A 20,980-nucleotide genomic window follows, 5' to 3' on the forward strand; every position below is an offset into this window, starting at 1 on the left:
TCAGAAAGTTTCAGGTCCGGAACCAGAGAGGTGATAGCCATGTTCTCTCGTGAGCTAGTCATACTGTACTTGGGTATCATGTTCCTTTAGAACACAGACTATTAAAGATGGGGTCGACACACACAGGACCCATCACAAGAGATCCACCAGCATAATGAGGGACTTAAATTCATCTCAGTTTAAAGAAACATGAAGTGTTCCGACCAAAAAGGTAAAGACTAAAAGAAGTGAGTCGTAGTTAGGTCTATTTGAGATGTCATTATGGATCTCTTAGGAGGTTCCGATGTCCTTCCTGGGTCAACTCCTCTTTGTTCCAGCCTCCACCCCTTTTTGGATCAGGAAGAAACCATTTCCTATGGTGTTTCTCTTATTACTCAGTGTGTAATTTTGTTACTCTCCAACGAGTCTAGCCCTTTTCCTTTAACCGAACAGCCTCTCTAAGCCAAGGAAAGAGAAAAACAAAGCAGCTTGTTTGGGCTCACCCTTTCCTTGCCTAGTCCCTACAGGCAGTTCTTGCTTTCCAGTATCTACCACTAGCAGGCACCCCCATTGATGTATCTTCATCCTCTCCTAAAGGTTTGTAAGCTTCCAAGTGATCCTTCTTCAAAGTCTAAATCCTGAAGTTTCTCGTGACTAGTAGTTGATGAAACCATCACCCTTTAATCAATAATAGCATTTGTTGCAATATTTGTCATTTAAGTCTAAGAGTTCTCTTCTTGACCCTTGTGGGATATGATACTGCCCTATTCATCCTCTTACCTCGTCGTTCATCCAATCACTAATCGTCAATCGTCAATTTACTAATTACAAATGTATTTATGAGCATCTATGCTGTCCTAGACATAGAGACAGGGACTGGGGATAACATAGGCAAAGAATGCAGACATGGTCCTACAAGTAAAGACCTTGTAGACTTCTCCAATTTTTTAAGTCGTTAACATTTCCCAAGATCCCATTGCTGATCATTGGCTCTCTTTCTCCTCAGTGGAAGATATATAACATCCCAACTAAAAGCTTAACCTTTGGAATCCAGCAGCTCTGGGTGCCAGTTAATGGGACCAGTTGTCCCAGTTTGCCTAGGACTGAGGGAGTCCCTGAGATAGCTGGCCTTCAGTGCTACAACTAAGAAACTTCTAGGCAAATGAGGATAAATGAGTCACGAGGACCCCAGTCCCATCCCAAAACCTATTGTTTTTATGACTCTGGTAAATTTACTTAACATAGCTGAACCTTGGTCCTACGTTTCAAAAATGTGGATAAATAATAACTCCTGAGATGATCTGATAATTTCAGTAAGCATGTACTACAATGCTTATCAGGTAGTAAATTCTCAAAAATGATTAGCTATTATAGTTGTTCTTTTTTTTTTAAGATTTTATTTATTTATTTGACAGAGAGAGAGAGATCACAAGCAGGCAGAGAGGCAGGCAGAGAGAGAGGAGGAAGCAGGCTCCCCGCTGAGCAGAGAGCCCAATGCAGGGCTCGATCCCAGGACCCTGAGATCATGACCTGAGCCGAAGGTAGAGGCTTTAACCTGCTGAGCCACCCAGGTGCCCCTTATAGTTGTTCTTGTTCATAGTGTTTCTATATAATTTTTCTCTCTTAGTGTCCATCTCATCTCATGAATTCCCTTGTCCCAACTTTTTGGGATATACTCAAATCCACTCTGCCAGTCCTTTCAGAGTTCTTTCTAAGCTGACACCTTCATCTGTTCACTGAGGATTTCCACTTGAATTCTAAATTTTCATAGATTCTCATGGATTTGATCAGTACATTGGCCAGCCAAACTCAGAAGTGCTAACACTCTAAGCTCTCTCTGAGCCCTACTCAGTAAATCTGGTGTTAATATTAAGTGACTAATATTAAAAGAATATAGTTTCTTGATACTCTATGGACATGCCCTGGTCATAGATCACCTTTATAGGCTATACAAATAAAGGTGTTCTACTGCAGATGGAGAAAACAATTCCTTCTAAGTAAGAAAAGAGGAGTAGAATAAAAACAGAATAGCTTTCTAAATCAACCAAGGTGGTTTACTTTCTGCCATGAATAACTCATGCTTCGTTAACTAGTGATTAAATCTGTTTAAAATCAATATAATTCTGACCAGTGGAGAAAATAAAAAATCTATAAATATTGAAATACTTGCTATCCAAAGAGAATTTTATTGCAGAGAGGCTACAGTATTGATGCCAACAACCCTAGATTTATGTCCTTATATATCTGCTCATAGGTGAGAGGGTGCGTTATGGTAGAGCTGCATCTGCATCCCTGAGTAGAGCAGTTATGTTTTTACAAGCTGCTAAATGCCTAACACTGAGCCAGACAGGTTCTATTATTATATTCATTTTATTATATAATGAAGTTTCACTCTCAACTGAAAAGAATTTCCCTCTTGCACTTAATTTTGTATCTGCGTTATGTGACGTCATATGCAGAGCTGTGAACATACTTTTCTAACGTCCTTATCCATTCAGAATGAGTAGTCTGGTTTTACTTATCTTTGTGTGTCCCACAGCACCTTTATAGTGTCTTCGCCTGGTATGAATTGCATGCACATGTGTTAAATTGGAATCTGGCTGAGCTGGGATTTAAAAAAGAACGCTTGTCCTTTGGGGACCTCCATTTTTCTCTTTGTTACAGTATAGGAATTGTATATTTTCTAAGATCTTATCTATTTCCAATTGGTATGATTACTTTTTTTTTTAAATTTAACTTTGTATCTTTTTTTTATTGTTATGTTAGTCACCATACAGTGCATCATTAGTTTTTGATGTAGTGTTCCAAGATTCATTGTTTATGTATAACACCCAGTGCTCCACGCAAGACCTGCCCTCCTTAATACCCACCACCAGGCTCCCCTATCCCCTCTAAAACCCTCAGTTTGTTTCTCAGAGTCCACAGTCTCTCATGGTTTGTCTCCACCTCCGATTTCCCCCCCTTCACTTTTACCTTCCTTCTCCTAATGTCCTCCATGTTATTCCTTGTGTTCTGCAAGTAAGAGAAACCATATTATAACTGATTTTCTCTGCTTGACTTATTTTACTCAGAGTAATTACTTTTTACCTTTGTAGGACTGTAATTTCAGTGTTAGACTATGTGTGGTAATAGATGGAAAACAGGATAGAGGAGAATGGAAGAACCCAGTTTCAGGATGACAAAGAGATTTTTTAGAATTAAACAGTTTTTCCTGGACTGTCAATATTTATTGCAACATCTTTTATCTCTCTTAATGAGTGTTTATAAGCAGGTGCCAAAGAGAGAAAGTAATGAAGAGGTAAACATGGTTTTTCTATCTGCATTGAAGACTTGGAAAATGAAGTCCTTGGTGACAAATACACATGGGGAATCCAGGTGGGGTGAAAACCAAAACTAACTCTCTATTTTGACAAATCATTCTTTCAAACAAGTTGTCAGGTGAGAAATAATTTCTTCACAGAGAGGTTACAGAATAATTTCATTTACTACTGGAAACGTGCTACAACTTACATAGAAATAAAAGGTCAAAAAAACATTGTCAATGGTACAATTCTAAAACCAGGTCTCAATCTAAACAACAAGATGGTTCGAACATAGCCCCTAAGAATTCAGAGACCATCCATGCCTATCATTTATTCTCTCCTCTGTTTATTTTGGTCCCTAACTTCTAGGAATTTGTCAAAACTCTTCCCAAAACTCTTTCTTAGTAGAAGGAGTGTTAAGAGATTGATGAAGGGTAACAATTTGGACAACTGTGCCAAGAAGGGCAGCATCTACTGAGAGAACTAACAGGTTATAAAAAAATCTTAACATCATTTCATGGTGTCTTTCCTTGGATAATCTCTTCTCTTGGATCTACTTCCTCTCTTTGTATTTCTTCTTCTAGTCAACTAAACTTAGTAAAAATAGATTTGGGGCTATCTTCTATTTTGAAGGGATATTCTCTGGAAAGGTCTAGAAGGCATTTGTGGAGTCAAGGGAAAATGAAGCAAGGAATAAGAGACTTTAGCCCACTCTGCTCTAGACTTATAGCAGACAAGTTCTGTTTATTTTTTTTTTCCTTTCTGTGTTTTTTCCCCTAGGGAGGGGAGGCAAAACTATAAAGACCAAAACTAAGTTGGTTTCCAAGGAAAAGCAAAGGAGGCCACTCACAAAGATTCTCTCTTTGAGCAAACTTCATTCAGGCTCCTTTGAATCCTCCTCTTGATGACACCTTAGTCTTGGCCTACAAACACTGCAGACCCTCACAAAATCAGCACAATTGATTTTGTGAACTTTACCTCACCTCACCACATTAAAACCTTTGAACAAACACTAGCACAGGCTCTACATACAAGAGCACATCCTTAATGGCTCAACCTCCCTTAATTATGTTCCTGCTTAGGAAGGATCAAGGCTGCCAAAAAACAGCCAACACCTGTATATATGGCTCCTGTGTCCTAGTCTCTGCAGAAGGGTGAGGGTCTAACTCCAGCAAGGGCTGGCTAACCATCTACCCAGTAATGCACCTCTCCATTTTTACTGCTTGGACCATTATTAAAGCATCTTACTGTTTTCTCTGTCTACATATCTTCAAAGAGAAGCCAGACGAACAATCTGATCATACTACTCTGTCCTCTCAACGATATTTTAGCAGGAAAATGATGCAGTTGGAGTTGCTACAAGGTCATATATGTAAGAATTTGCACAAAATTAAACTTCTGTGCAATTAAGTCCATATTTTACATATATGAGTTCCCAAACTAACTGCTTTAGTAAGTCCTTTCACAATTGCTCAGTTGAGAAATTGTTACTCACCATGTGGCAGAGAACAGACCTCTCTGTTCTTCATTTTCTCCTTCTATAAAACGGGGAGTCACACCCAGTTGGAAGGGTTGTTGTGAGAACTACAGAACAAGATGTTAGCACAAAGTAGCTATAGGATAAGGGTCATGATTAATTGCCAGCTAATTCTGATGGCCTCACTTTTCTAAGAAGAGACATTCTAAGGGAAAGGAATAGGAGAAGCAAAATGGCACAGGTGTGGAAATCACAATGACATGTATATAATAGAGGGTTTAAAAGTGTGTGAGAAATAATACTGTATTTAGAACTAAGAAATATATTTATATGGAAATTTATGCAGATAAATAAATATTTTAACAACATCAAGACACTTGAGGTAAGATTCATGACTTTTAGCTCCTTAGCTTAGAACACAAGACACTTTATAATCTGGTTTCCACCTTTATTTGTAGAGCTCCTTTCTTATTGCTCCCCACTTACAACACTCTCATGGGATGGCAATTCTTTATCCATCCTGGAAATTTCATCATTCCTTGGACAGAGTTACATCTCTTTCATGACTCTGCCTGCTATTCCTGCCTGGAATACTTACTTAATATCTATTTTTCCCAGAAACAAATTCCTTCTTATCCCATAGACACAATGAAAAAAATCATATTTTCTGTGAAAGACTCTTACATACATTGCCATCTCCGCATGCCCTGACCCAAGAAGGAATTAGCAATTTTTTCCTTAGAGTCTGATTTTTATTTACTTTTATATCTAATCGCAGTTCAACCTCCCCCAAAGCCTATCCCCTGTCCTTCCCTTTTCCCCACTCCTCCCCCATTCCAGACTCCAAAGGATATTCCTCCTTGTGTGTCTAAGACTTAGCACATGGACTTAGCACAGACTAGACCTCTTAACAAACGCTCACGGAACGAGTGAAAGGTGATTTTTTTTTGTTGACAGTGCTTTGTTTGGTTTGAGTACAATCATTTAAAATTCCCTGCTCATAAACCTAGAGGTAAATATTTCACAGCAGCATGAGTAACCACAGACTAAAACAAACAATTCAATATTTATTTCAAAGAGGTTGTAGATGCCGATCTCTGAGTTGCAGCATTGACATGATCTTTGGCTCTAAGACATTCAAGCCAGAAGTTTCTGTCATAAAACAATTGCTTCCACTGAGCTTCAGGATGTAGGAAGCTGGCACCTACATGCAATTTAAGACCAAAGGTGCTCAGAAACTGAGAAAGGCAGGCGAACATCCCCTGAGATCAAATTGTGGATCCCCAGGTAAAAAAACTTCCAAAAGTTAAATCAGGGTGTTGACTGGCAACACCAAGGCTGGATCCTGGTATTTCAACGGTGTTGTTTACATTGTTGGGGTCAGATCGGAGACCCCAGTGAAAACTGTGGTTCCACTTCCTCCAAAAGATGCGTGGAACACACATATACACAAACCTGCATCAGTTTCGGGGCATTCACGCAGCCCTCTGAAGGCTTTCAACCAAACTTCCAAGGCACTGTGATTCTCAAACATGAGTGGGCATCAGAATCACCTAAATAGGGCTCATTAAAAAACAAACCACCAGCCCAATCCCCAAACTTGCTGACCTGGTAGGTCTGGGGTGGGGTAGATTGTTTTCATTTCCAGCGACGTCCCAGGTGATGCTGCTGCTGGCTGATCGTACTTCTAGAACTACTGCCCTAAGCTACATGGAATTGAGTTCACAGACAGTAATGTTAGGAAACTCTTTTTTAGGAATACCACACTCATTTTGTTGTCACACAGTTGGAACTGTCAATTGTTTAGGAAGGAAGTGACAACAACAAACCAAATCATTTCAAACTTCATGAAGAAGATTTTACATGTTACCAGCCTCAAGATGCTGTACGGGAAGAAATCAAAGTGCCTCTATTGTTAACTTAATCTTTCCAAAAAAGGCCAAGTTCACAATGACAGGGAGGACTTAAAGGTAACCATAACTGCACTGCAAATCACTTTTTAGAGAAACATATTAGCCTTTTTCCCAACCACTACTCCTCCTGTACCAATCCAGGCTCGGCTCCACCCTCCCCATCCAGGCCATCTTCAGAGCTCCCCTCCCTGCTCATTTCCCTTCGCAGAACTCCCACTGGGCCTGTTAATGCAATGCAAAATTGTCCTCCAAGGCCTCTGGAACCCTGCATCATTCCTCTTTACATCCCCAGAGTCTAAGTAAGCACCTGGCATCTAAGTACTGCTTTTGAGTTGCTGTGGCCTGAGACATCACATTACCAACCTTTCATTTACAACACTGCAAAGCAGAGCAATCTTCTACATTAGTGCTAAAAAGCTAGAGGTTAGGCGAGCAATATGAAAAGGAGACAAAAATATCCATTCCAGAGAGAAATATGTTTATCGAAAGTATAAAGACTGGGACCATTTAGTTTACGGACAAACCAGCAATACTCCAATAAGCTTTAAGGAGATCACTGGATTAGAGGAGAGTAGAGTTGAAAGATTTGCATTTTTAAAGCCCACAGTAGAAAAGAAAGTCATAGACAAAAAGTCACATTCTTTACAACAAAATTCAATAATAGTCTAAAAATTAAAGGTACTTAAAGGACAAGTAGTGTGCTCAATAACCTTTTGTTGTAGAACTAGAAAAATGCCCTCTTTTGAGCAGTTCATTATTCAACGATACTGAATAAATGAGATTTTCTAGAAATTCCTAGAGCAGGCTATTTTCATCCTTCAGTTTTCAGGTAATGTATTCTACAGAGTGCCAAATACACGAGGTTTTTAGGTTAAAAAAAAAAAGTTAAGGCCAAATAAATTCAGGACACTAACAATGTATAGCAAAGGCTCTGACAAGTCCTGCAGTTAATAAAACCAGGTAAATTATATTTCATTTAGAATTTCCCAAATATATTTACTAATAAAATGCTTCTTTGAAAAATATCCCAGTGTGTCTAGATCTAGACTTTGCTAAATGTTCTGCTTGAAGTCCTGCCCCAGTTGGGTTTTAACCACTGACACCAACTATACGGGGGAAGAAAAGCTTCATTTAGTCAAAGTCATTTTATTATTTTTCTCTCTATTCCAGATAAAACCAAGACCCCCATAAAAACATATATGGACTACAAAGCACGGTCATGCTTTCTTAGTTCAATGCAACTGGGGATAGTGTATAGCAAACCGCACAGGCCTCAGCTGCTGAAAAGGGTTTGAGTCAGCTTTTTCATGTGCGCTGCTACAGCTCTTGGAGTATGCCACCCATTTTGACTCAGGAGATTCTGATCCCCGACTACAACTGGACATTGCGTAGCAGTTCCCGGAGCCCTGGGGCCACCTCTCAGCAGAGGAGCGTGTTGATGTACTGAGGTTGACTTCTCAGATGGCCACCACCCAGATCCTTGTCTTTTGCTGAGATATATGATAATCCCTAGACTACACTGGTGGGGAGTTAAATCTTAGTTTCTTCTATACACACATGTAAAACAAACTAGATGTAAACATCAGGGACTTGAAGTTTTTCTGAGAATACAATGAAGGAGAAAATGACGTGATTATCTGAATAGTCATCACTTAATGTAATCCTGTCATAAGCTATCTTCAATTAATATGCAACTGACTGAGGCAATTAGGAGAGTAGAAAGAACACGGGCCATTTCACAGGTGCCCATGCTACTTGACATATTTCTCCTCGTTCGCTACCTACTTGAAAAAGGGTTTTGAAGGTCAAGTGGCACACAGTTGGCATTTGATAAATAAAAATATTTGATAAAAAAATAAAAATATGGCTCTTATATTACCGTTCCCGCAGCAAGACTTTAGCAGGCCACAAAGCAATATTTTATTGCTTAATAGAAATATTAATACATGTACACGATTTTTAGAAAAGATATTAATGCTTTCTGGAAAAGAAACTCTACCAATAAACAGCTGTGTGACCATGAATAATTTGTTGAACATCTCTGTGTGCCTCAGTTTGTCTAATAAGCAGAGATTATATTTACCTGACAGGAGTTGTTTTGAGGATGAAGGGAGTTAAGAAACATAAAACTCTTAGAAAATTGCCTAGAACATGAAGTAATCAAGTTAACTACTAATAATATACCCAAACCCTCCCACCCTTCAAGTGTAATCATCCCCACGTGGTTGGGAGGATGGTTCCTTGACTCTCTCTGATCACTCTCTTCCCTAATTACCCATTTTATAGTACTCACCACATAATTTTGCAGTTAATTATAACCTGTTTCAGAGTGTTATTGGCTGTTTCATGTGTGTTGATTTTTATCTTCAACTTGGTGTTTTAAAGTCCTTGTGGGATGCAGCAAGAATAGTCCCTAAAACAAGGAGGAGTCTCTGTGTCCTCCACACCTCCCATCTGCGTGCTAAGACCATGGGAGGCTAATTTGGATGGATTGAAAACTTTTAACAACATTAGTATGCTTACAGAGGGTTTTTGTGCTTGATTGTTTAAATAGCTTTCTAATTTTCTTCCTCTTCCTTTTTGCCCATATGACCGTCCTGTGGACAAGTATTGAGGTCCTCTGGTTCCCCAGTCCACTAAGCAACTGCTTCGAAGCAGGAGCCTGCAGTGGTTTGAACTTCTTGCCGGTTGAAGGCGCCATTAGGAAGATGTTTGAACACTGTTACTGAAAAGATACTACACAGGGCCAAGGAGGCTTACAGAGTAGACCCCACAGATAGTTAGAGATCCTGTGAGAGTAATTCCCTGAACTGTCTGTTTAGCTCCAAACTAAAGTAGAGAAGAGTATGGAGGTCTGTTGTGTCAGCATGGATGGGGGGAGGATGACCAACGAGCCTCCGGTTCATACCTGAGTTTGGTGCAATGAATTCTATTCTGACATCATATTGTGAAGTATTTATCACCCAAACTGAGTAGGTGCTTTTCGCCTTCCCTGAGAAGTCCCCAGAATATACAGCTCCAATCTTATGTGTGGCTGGACTTAACAGGGGGGCAGGAAGCTTCCTGAGGGTCTGATGGGACTGACTTCTCACCTGATCTAACACCTCCAACTGTGTGTTACTGTCCACTGTAAGGCCATTCTCAGGGACCAAGAAGATCCCATCTGTGAGAGGCTGGCAAATGGTCTTCACCTCTCCATTCTGTGTCCTGCCCCTACCGATCCTCTTTCGTATCCATTCCACACCCAGGTGCTGTCTGTGACTGGTCTGTCCACCTGACCCCTATTAGTGACATGTATCATTTGTGTGCCATGCGGCTGAGGTCCTCTGAGTCCCCAAACCACATTCCTATATATTTCATCCTGTTTCTAGTTAGAAGCATAAAGCAATTTAAACAGCACCATGGCCAGGTGGCATCTGCCTTTGGGAACACTCTTCAATAACAGAGAATCTATTTCTTGGCTGAAAACCAAATCTACAGTTTCTGAAGTTCTTCAGGAACAAATACCAATTTTGTAGTCAGTGAAACCTCATTGACTAGCGCTGTTTAACTGAAAATACTTTCTGTACAGGAGTGAGTGGGTGGGCTCTTTATTGCTTGCAAAGAGAGAAAATCTACTGAGTGTCCCACGACTTAAACACCAAGACACAAGACAGTGAATCCACTGGATAAAATAATTCGCCAGTGCTCTCGATTCAGATGGAATGTAACAACTGTCAACCTGGGTCTCACTCATTCTCTGTTTGCCGTGTCTCCTTGACTGCCAGCTGCCCTGCTTAAAGCACCTCCCTCCACCAGGGGCTCCTAGCTGGCCTTCTCCTCTCCAGAAAGCACTGCAGTTCTAACATATTAAAAGCAGCGGCTTTGGGATCAAACAGACCTGCATTACGTTCTCCGCATGCCGTTTCTCAGCTGTGGCATCTGGGACAAGCTGTCTTCATCCTGGGACCTTATTTTCCTCGTTTTCACCACGGTCACAGGGAGAGGCCTTCCCTCCCATGGCAGTTGGGAGAACTGATCTGGGTGATGCCTGTAATAACTCCCCGACCTGGGGTGTGGCACACAGTGTGGGTGTTGGGTTCACGATAACGGCTAACAGCTACTGAGCACTTAGAACACAAGTGCCGGACACTTTTTCCCCATGTTGGCTTATTTAATCCTCGCAATTACTCCACGGCAATTTATGAGGATGGCACTTCTGTAAATTGCTTAGAGCAGTGTCTGGCACCAAGTAAGCTCTCAATAAATGTTAGCTCTTATTAGTATTACTGTGGCTGTCTTCATTTGACAGGTGAGGGATTTGAGGGGAAGTGAGGTTAAATGTTGACTATTATTATCTACTACTTGCCAGGATATTTGCAAATGAGAACACTTACATTACAAAAAATTCCACCAGTAGGTATTATTTTAATCATTGTATGCTAAGGGAACTAAGGCTTAGAGTGGTTAAATATCAGGCCAAAGGCCCCTCAAGGTAGAAAGTGGCTGACTTGGGATCCAATTCCGGGCCTACATACACTACAAATCTACCCCCCCCCCCCCCCCCCCCGCGCGCCTGCCCTCCCCCCATGGTATCACGCTGTCACCTGCTAATCCTTCCAAACTCTAACCCCTCTGGGAGCATCTCTAGGTCCGAGCCCTTTTTATCTCCACTCCTAGGAGAACCAGGCACTGAACAGTGATAGCAGAACCCACCCCATTCTTAGGCCATTTCAATCCATCCTGATCTATCAACCAGTTAGAAGTGAAATCTTCCCAGGAGATTCCAACTGAAGCTTTTTGGCTGTTTGATGTGGCTTTGCAAGTTGAGGACAGTTGCAGCATCTATTGGGACAAGTAAGTCCTTGTTGGGATGTTTCCGGTGGGGTCTGGGGACCCGCCTCGCACAACCAGGTCCCGCGGAGGCAGCAGCAACGCAGGCCCAAGGGCCACGTTACGTAAGAACAGCTGTACGTGAGCCTTCACGGTGCCTTCCACGACAAAGTGAGTTTTACTGGGATTTGAAAATTTGTGCAGTAACAACAAGTGTATGACCAATACAGTTTTATTCAGTGCAAATCTAAAAAGGAAATCAAAACACCTCGACTGGACAACAGGCTATAAAGGACGAATGAAGAAGACAAGCCTGATTGAGCATGTTCCAGAGAGAGATGTGAATACATGGCTACATGGAGGCATAAAAGGGAGGTTTTTATTATTATTATTACTATATTTATTATTATTATATTTGTTGGAGAAAATCTATGACAGCGATTTTCTATGATAATATTCTTTCTAATCATTTGGAGTTTTTTTTTTTTTTTAAACAAAGTCCCACAAGAGGTCCAATGAGTCTGAATCTCCAGGGTGTGCTGGCCCATCACAAGTGCTTTCAGAAAGCTACTTAGATGAATCTCTTGTGAGTCAGGTTTCACAATCAATGATTTAGGGACACCTGGGTGGCTCAGTCAGTTAAGTGTCTGCCTTTGACTCAGGTCATGATCCTGGGGTCAGGTTCCCTGCTCTATGGAAAGTTTGTTTCTCCCCCTCCCTCTGCCTCTCCAGCACACTTGCACTCTTGGTCTCTCTCGCAAATAAATAAAATCTTAAAAAAAAAAAAAAAAAAACCACTGGTTTAGGAAGCAGGAGTTTATTAGGATTTTGACATGTGGAAATGGGGACAGAGGGACGGTCAGGGGAAAGCATACAAGTAAAGAAGTAGAGGAAAGAGAGTTCAGGGTTTGAGAAGAGTGGAAGAATGATTTGAGCAGGCTTGTGGATCCACACACGGTACATGGCAGAGCAGAGAAAATAAAGTCTCGTTTGCAGGAGCAAGATCATGGAGACAGAGGGAGGTCAAGGGAGTCTGAATCTCCTTTTCAAAATATGTAAACTCCTGCTCTTGACATATGCCATTGCTAATTATACATTAGTTCTCATTTCTAGATGACCCAGATAACTATGTCTAGACAAAGAAGCAACTGCTCAAAACTTCTATGTTAAAACTGAGAATCACTGACTCAAACTATGGCATCCAAACCCAGAATTCCCTGCACCCCATGGTAACAATTGTAGGTAATCACTGTCATCCTCTCTGTAAATACCAGCTGGCAGATTTCTGTGTGCACATCTCCTCTGGAATTATAAAAAACACACAAGCATATGAGAAAGAAATAGACAGACAGACACTCAGCCTGTTAAACTTCTAAGTGATGCCGATTCTGTCTCTACCTAATACTAATCCTAATATGATCTTCTCTACCTAATACTAGTCCTTTTCTTTTTTTTTTTCCATTTTATTTATTTTTTCAGTGTAACAGTATTCATTCTTTTTGCACAACACCCAGTGCTCCATGCAAAACGTGCCCTCCCCATTACCCACCACCTGTTCCCCCAACCTCCCACCCCTGACCCTTCAAAACCCTCAGGTTGCCCCAATAATATGGTCTTTTTTAGGAGCAGGAGGCTAAACTTAAACATTTTTCTCATGAAATGGTAAATCTTGTGTGTGTGCGGTTTTTTTAAGGACATCAGCAACATTCGATGCTTACGGTAACTGATGACGTCAATGGAGCAGGTGTTATTATTCCCATCTAACAGAAACTGGTATAGAGTGGCATCATTGTCCTCAACTGCCCCATTTTGGATTCTGACATATGCCATTCCCACGATTATTCTGGGAAAAAGCATAGCTGAGTACATGTTGCTAAAATACCTTTTAAAAGGTTTTAAAGATTCTCTTAGATGCTATTTCTTCATATGTAAGCATTAGTAGATGATGTTACTTAGGGCTCATTCTGATGTGATGGTTTTCAGTGCCATGAAGGTGCATTTTTATGATTCAGAATATTTCAGGTCACAAATCCCTCAAGCACAGAGATCTTCTCTAGTTCATACCCATATTCTCAGAAAACAACACAAGTCTGGTGCGATGACTGTTCTCAATAATTTTTTCCTCCTGAGATAAAGACTCATGTGATTTTGTGATGTTTAACACCTTATGTTATAATCATCAGGCACACAACTAGTAACGTCAAACCAAACAGAAATTAAATCTGACCTGATACGGTTTTGATTATCTAGTTCTTCAGACATTGACATATATGCATTAAATGCCTCACTTGTGCCCACATTGCTCGAGGGGCTGGAGGTACCATGGCAAAATATTAACAAGGTCTCAGTCCTCAACCTGTACCTTTGACAATTACACACATGGATACAACCAGTCAATTGAGAATTTTAAAATGCTACAAAAGTTATAAAAGAGAGTGATATAATGAAGTCACCAGAAAAGGACTACTTCAGATAAAATGGTCAGAGAGTGGCATTTGAGTTGAGAATGATATATTGTTAACAAGACAGGCATTGGGTGTCCCAGACAGAGCAGCAAAGGCAAAAGCTCCAAAACAGAGTGAGTTCATTGTCATGTTCAAGGCAAGAAAAAATTAAAAAGGTTAACATCTATAGGAGTGAAGTCTAAGAAGTAGGTAGAAGCGGTATCACCGAAAGCCTTGAAGGCCACATGAAGTTAGGATTTAATTTTATATTCAACAGGAAGGCATTAGAAAGTTGTAGTAAGAAAATGACATGATTGATATATGTATCCGTTGCACCATGAAAGACTCTGAACCAAGAGTGTTCTCGACTACCAAAGAAAAACAGAAGAATGACCAAATTTCTATTCTTATTAAGACCCATTCACAAAGATATTTCTAAAAGTGTGGAAATGAAGGGGCATTCAGATTAACAATTACCCTAATCAAAAATGCCACTGATAAAAACAACCCTGTTGCCTTACCAAGGAACCCACTTAACTGTAGTTTTCCTGCACAGACCAGGGATCAGGTCTCAGAAGAAGAAAGTGCTTCTTCAGGGAAAGCAGACCACCCCAGCATGGCAGAGAAAAATCTACGGGTGAGATGACCATGACATCTGTCATCCCAATGGGGACATTTATGAGAGTGACAGGGTGCTTTGGACAATTACATCAGAACACCAGGCCTAAACCAGAACCGCACCTGGTATCTGGGATGTAGAGTCCCCCTTGACTGAGGGCTGAGTCTCAACTTGTATGAAACCAACTAGGTGGCTGGGAACAAGGTGTCACCTTTTCTGAGACTAAATTTCTTTATCAGGCACATGAAGTGGTTGCATTTTTCTCATTGGCTGAACACCAACTACCAAAGCATCTTACTGGAGAGACAGAAGAATAAAGTCCATTTCACACTCACCATCTCTTTGGAGAGCAAATAAACTGTACAGTGGTAGAAGTTTCTATGGTATAAACCAGAGAAAATTCACCAGGAGAAAAGTGGAGTTAGCAGAGGACAGGGGTGATGACTCCAATGAAAACACCCAAAAATGCCTCATGGGAGCCCAGTGGAACAGGAGCCAAAATTGGGAAAAAGAACAGAAATTTCCATGTGAATCAAGGCGATCAAGGAAAAGATAGGGTCATCTTTGCAGAGTTCTGTTCCATTCCAGCCAGAGAGGACAGCACCGGCAAAGGCATTTTAGTGTGCCAAGACCATGGCAAATCCAGGCAGTTATGAACGTGGTTTAACTAGGTAATCTTTAAGGTCCTTTATGCAATGAAAAGCTAAGAGTCACCCATTTAATGAGGTCAGATACAGTGTTCAAAAATGAGATTTTTATTTTTAGTGCCAAAATGTGTAATAGCACATAAGGCCAATATTCTTTCTACCTCCGTTGCTCAGTCACAACTGCCGCTCTATCTATGCCTGTTCACATAACTTCTATTTACACTGAGTTGCACACATGCAGAACTTCTTGGCCAGATGTCAAGGAAGTACCTGAAGACCCAGGATAACTATAAACTTGTCTCTAAGGTCACAAATCATTATTCAAAGAGTAAAAGAGGGGAAACTGGGTGGCTCAGTCAGTTAAGCATCGGACTCTTGATTTCAGTTCAGGTTATGATCTCAGGGTCATGAGATCCAGCCCCAAGTTGGGCTCCAAACTCAGTCTGCTTGAGATTTTCTACCTCCACCCTGCCCTACCCCATCCCACCCCCCATGGCCCTAGCTCTCTTTCTCATGGCCCCACACTCTCTCTCTCTAAAATAAATTAAATATTGGGGAGGGTATGCGTTATGGTGAGCACTGTGTATTGTGTAAGACTGATGAATCACAGATCTGTGCCCCTGAAACAAATAATATATGTTAATAATAATAGAAAATAAAATAAAATAAAATAGACAAACAAAAAAGAATTAAAAAAACATGGATAGAGCCTGGGGCAGAGTGCTGAATATGCAGGAACACTGAAGATAATGGTAACTAACATTTACTGAACATTTAACAGGTGTCAATTCAGTTCATTCTCACAGTGCTCATATAGCCACATTTCCATTTTACAGATGAGATAACCGAGGTATGAACTAGATAAGATCTTGCCACAGGGAACCTATTTGGAAATGAAAGAGCTGGAATTTGACAGCAAGGAGTTTAGCTCCAGGATCCATGCTTTAACCAATAATACTGCCTACCTCTCAACAGGAGTGTCAAACTGTGGCAGACAGCTCATGCTGTGTGCCCAGTGTTCCCTAATTCATCTTTACTTTAAAACAACCTCAGGAAAGAAGTTGGAAAAACACTAGGTGGCTCTCAGTAGCAACTTTCAAAAAAATAAAAAATAAAATAAAATAAATCATATATATATTTGCAATGAGCAGAAACAATGAATTTTCAAAATCACATTCCCATTTTCTAATTCAGCAGTCTGACCCAAAGGTCAGAAGGCTCGCCCTGTAGGTCTATCCAAATCTGCATGAAGAATTTAGTTGGGTTCAAAGGACATGATGTAAGTGGATTGGCCAAGGTTCTCATGGAAACAATGACAGGTTTGATCAGTTGTTTGGATATCATGGAAGTTGTAGGGTCTTGAAGGTAAAAGAACATCTGCTAGCTTCCTCTGTTCAGCATTTAACAGAACCTCAAGCAGAACAGCGATTAAAGGAGATTTTGTAAGGATGATGGTGGTAATAACAGCAGTAAGGTTAATGCAGCTGTATTACGTTTGCACAACAATGTAAAGCTTACAGTCTTTAAATGTGTGGCATCCCATTTGATCCTAGCAACACATATATATTAATAGCCCAATTTTACCCTTTCACCGACGAAGACTCAGAGAGGTGCAGTGCCTTTTTCAGTACAAGAGCTGGGATTTAACCCAACTTTCTCAGTCCACCAGTATTTCTTCTTCTCCCTCCACTTCTGTTTCTCAAATTGTTAAAAATTTCAGCCAGCCACCATGATTTTACTTCAAAAGAACCAAATGCCACAGCACACAGACCCAGGCTTTAATACTCTAACTGCCCCAGTTGCCATATAGAAACCCTAAAACCCCACACTGCATAATCCCTGGCCTAATCCCTGAATTGTTGAGGGAGGAATTTTGAAAACTGATGAGTTTAGCCAGTGAGGGGTCCTATCTTAACAATGGGAGCTGAAGAGAGTACCAAAGCAGACTGCCCCTCCTGCAAAGGGCCAGAAGGATGGAGGGCATGGCCAGAAGGGGCTTACCAACACAGGACTCCCCGGACAGTGAATAGGTCCCATCGTCATGGAAACCGCTTCTGCACTCACAGTGGTACCACCCTGGCAGGTTAACGCAGCGGGAATGGTTGTGGCACTCAGTGATTCCCTCTGTGCATTCATCAATATCTGCCTCAGAGAAAAACACAAGCCCACCAGGACATTAATTTCTTTTGACACTAACCTTGCAGTAAACACCTAAAACATGCTCATGTCAACAGATCAGTTAAAAGTGGTTAGTTACCTAAAATGAAAGTTATAGGAAGAACTAAATCCCATTTTTTTCCCAGAACCCAAACAAACGGAAAGCCAGGGATGGGTTCTCATATACTGAAGAGTAAATGAGAGCTGAAGGTCATGAAGACATCCTAACCTACAAATGTGGGGTTGGTTTCTGCATAACCAAAAAGTAAACTGAGGATGTTTGGCACACTTTGGGTATTGAGAATATATGGCTTTTCTCAGATTCACTGTTTCCAAAAGAGTACTTCCAGATATTATTTGCTGTTCTTTGAAAAATCTATAAGAAAATAAGCTCAGAGAACTCTGGGTTTAATAGTGTTGAACTGATTTTTTTATACTGTCCTATCAAAGAGACTTATCATATGCATAACTCCTGCAAAACTTAGGGAGGAGAAAAATAATATGCACTGTTTCCCAAATTTACTTGGCTGAGGGATGGATTAGTCCTGTGAGACTATTCTGGGGAGCATAGGTGGGGAACTACTGTTCTAATTCTTTCAAAGCTTAAGGACTTGGTTTATGATAGTCAATCAGAGATCCTCATTCTTCAGTCCTTCCTATTTTTTTTTTATTATTATGTTGTTAACCAGCTTATAGTACCTCTTAGTTTCTGATGCAGTGTTCAGTGATTCATTAGTTGCATAAAACACCCAGTGCTCATCACAACACGTGCCCTCCTTAATACCCTCTTCAGTCGTTCCTGATGAGAGGACATATACTGGGCTTTGTTTGCTCTAGGATCTGACTTAACATAAGCACATGCCTAGATCGTGCACAGATTCTCTAGCCCAAAGGCTTGCCTCTGAGCTGGAGTTGACACCACGGCAGAAAGACAAGCTGCCAACTGTTATGCCCGGGTCAGCTCATTCTTCTAGAATCTCTCCGTGTAATTGTTTCTTGGAATACAGCCATTGTTGGCTAGAAATCTTTTACTAGGTCTCCTGGAAATAGCTGAACTATGCCAGTGTTCTACAAATAGAAATCTAATTAATATTGGGATATAACACATAATGAATAAAACACATTTTGGAGTCTTTTTCAGCAGTGCCCTGCTGTAGGCATTGGCTCAGGGGCAATCAGCTACCAGTTGTTCTATTACCTTGACATGTCCTAAGGTGTGCACAGGGCTGTGAAGGTAGTTTGCAACCTGTCAGTCTTGTCTTGTGGCATTCTAGCCAAGTAAGGAGAGAAAAAGTGTAGCTCTTTATACTGGGAAAATCCAGCTTTTTTTTTTCTTTCCTTTTTCTTGTTCCTGCTTCTTTCTTTTTCTTTTCTGCCAACTGCCATCTTCTTCCTTTATTTATAATTTTTTTCTGCCAACTGCCATCTTCTTCCTTTATTTATATTTTTTCTTTTTTTTTTTTTTTTTTCTTACGTTCAATTAGACAACATACAGTACATCATTAGTTTTTGATGTAGTGTTCAACAATTTATTAGTTGCATATAATACCCAGGGTGCATCATATCATGTGCCCTCCTTAATACCCATCATTTGGTTACCCCTTCCCTCTACCCCCCTCCCTTCTTAACCCTCAGTTTTTTCCCAAGTCCAGAGTCTCTCATGGTTTGTCTCCCTCTCTGATTTCTTCCCATTCAGATTTCCCTCCCTTCCTCTATGGTCCTCCGTGCTATTCCTTATGTTCCACATAAGAGTGAAACCATATGGGACGCCTGGGTGGCTCAGTTAGTTAAGCTGCTGCCTTCAGCTCGGTCGTGATCCCAGGGTCCTGGGATCGAGTCCCACATTGGGCTCCTTGCTCAGCAGGGAGCCTGCTTCTCTCTGCCTCTGCCTGCTGCTCTGCCTGCTTGTGTTCTCCCTCTCTTTCTCTCTCTGACAAATAAATAAATAAAATCTTAAAAAAAAAGTGAAACCATATGATAATTGTCCTTCTCTGCTTGACTTACTTCACTTAGCATAATCCCCTCCAGTTCCGTCTATGTTGATGCAAATGGTGAGTATTCATCCTTTCTGATGGCTGAGTAATATTCCATTGTATATATGTACCACATCTTCTTTATCCATTCCTCTGTTGAAGGGCATCTTGGCTCCTTCCACAGCTTGGCTGTTGTGGACATTGCTGCTATGAACACTGGGGTACAAGTGCCCCTTCTTTTCACTACATCTGTATCTTTGGGGTAAATACCTAGTGGTGCAATTGCTGGGTCATAGGGTAGTTCTATTTTTAATGTTTCAAGGAACTTCCATACTGTTTTCCAGAGTGACTGTACCAGGTTGCATTCCCACCAACAGTGTAAGAGGGGTCCTCTTTCTCCACATCCTCACCAGTATTTGTTCTTCCCTGTCTTGTTAACTTTAGACATTCTAACTGATGTAAGGTGGTATGTCATTGTGGTTTCTTCCTTTATGACTTATTATCATTCAGCCCATATAATTCTTTGAGATACAGCATCCCTTACTTTTTCTTAATAAGTCTTTATTTTTTTACGGTTTTAATTTTAATTCCAGTACAGTTAACATTCAACATTATATTAGTTTCATGTGTACAATAGAGTGATTCAACAATTCTATACATGACTCTGTGCTCATCAGGATAAGTATACTATTTAATCCCTATCACCTGTTTAACCCATTCCCCCACAACCCTTCTAATAACCATCAGTTTATTTTCTATAGTTAAGAATCTGTTTCTTGGTTTATCTATTTTTTTTGCTTGCTCATTTGTTATGCTTTGTAAATACCACATATGAGTGAGATCATATGGCATTTGTCTTTCTCTGACTGACTTATTTTGCTTAGCATTATATTCTATAGCTCCATCCATGTCATTGCATATAGCAAGATTTAATTCTTTTATGGCTAAATAATATTTCATTGTATATATACACCACATCTTATTTGTTCACTCATCCATCAATGTATTCTTGGGCTATTTCCAACATTTGACTATGGTAGATAATGCTACAATAAACATAGGGTGTATGTATCCCTTCAAATTAGTGCTTTTGTATTTTGGGGGTAAATATACAGTAGAGTGATGACTGGATCAGAGGGTAGTTCTATTTCTAACTTTTTGAGGAATCTCCATGGTGTTTTCCCAGTGGCTGCACCACTTTGCATTCCCACCACACTGCATTAGGGTTCCTTTGTCTCCACATCCTCATCAACACTTATTTCTTGTGTTGTCGATTTTAGCCACTCTGACTGGTGTGAGGTGATATTTCATTGTGGGTTTGACTTGCATTTCCCTGATGATGAGTGATGTGAGCATCTCGGCATGAGTCTGTCTTTCATTTATCATGTGTGTATTCTCTTTGGAGAAATGTCTGTTCATGTCTTCTGCCTATTTTTTATTTTTTATTTTTTTAAAGATTTTATTTATTTATTTGACAGACAGAGATCACAAGTAGCCAGAGAGGCAGGCAGAGAGAGAGGAGGAAGCAGGCTCCCCGCTGAGCAGAGAGCCCGATGTGGGGCGCAATCCTAGGACTCTGGGATCATGCCCGGAGCCGAAAGCAGAGGCTTTAACCCACTGAGCCACCCAGGCACCCCTTCTGACTATTTTTTAATTA

At 40.6% G+C, this 20,980-nt stretch overlaps 1 protein-coding gene across 2 annotated transcripts in view; it reads right to left on the bottom strand.

Moving 5' to 3' along the window:
* NELL1 (neural EGFL like 1) overlaps positions 1-20,980 on the bottom strand; it is an 860,623-nt gene that overhangs the window by 28,548 nt on the left and 811,095 nt on the right. Inside the window, exon 16 of one of the 2 annotated variants that reach the window (XM_046016013.1) lies at positions 17,195-17,335. The exons of the other annotated variant lie outside the window; for it this stretch is intronic. Coding sequence (XP_045871969.1) covers positions 17,195-17,335 — 141 coding nt within the window. The remainder of the gene's footprint in view (positions 1-17,194; positions 17,336-20,980) is intronic. 2 annotated transcript variants of the gene reach the window in all.

Source organism: Meles meles, chromosome 8, assembly GCF_922984935.1.
Source record: "Meles meles chromosome 8, mMelMel3.1 paternal haplotype, whole genome shotgun sequence".
NCBI classification, from domain to species: Eukaryota; Metazoa; Chordata; class Mammalia; order Carnivora; family Mustelidae; genus Meles; species Meles meles.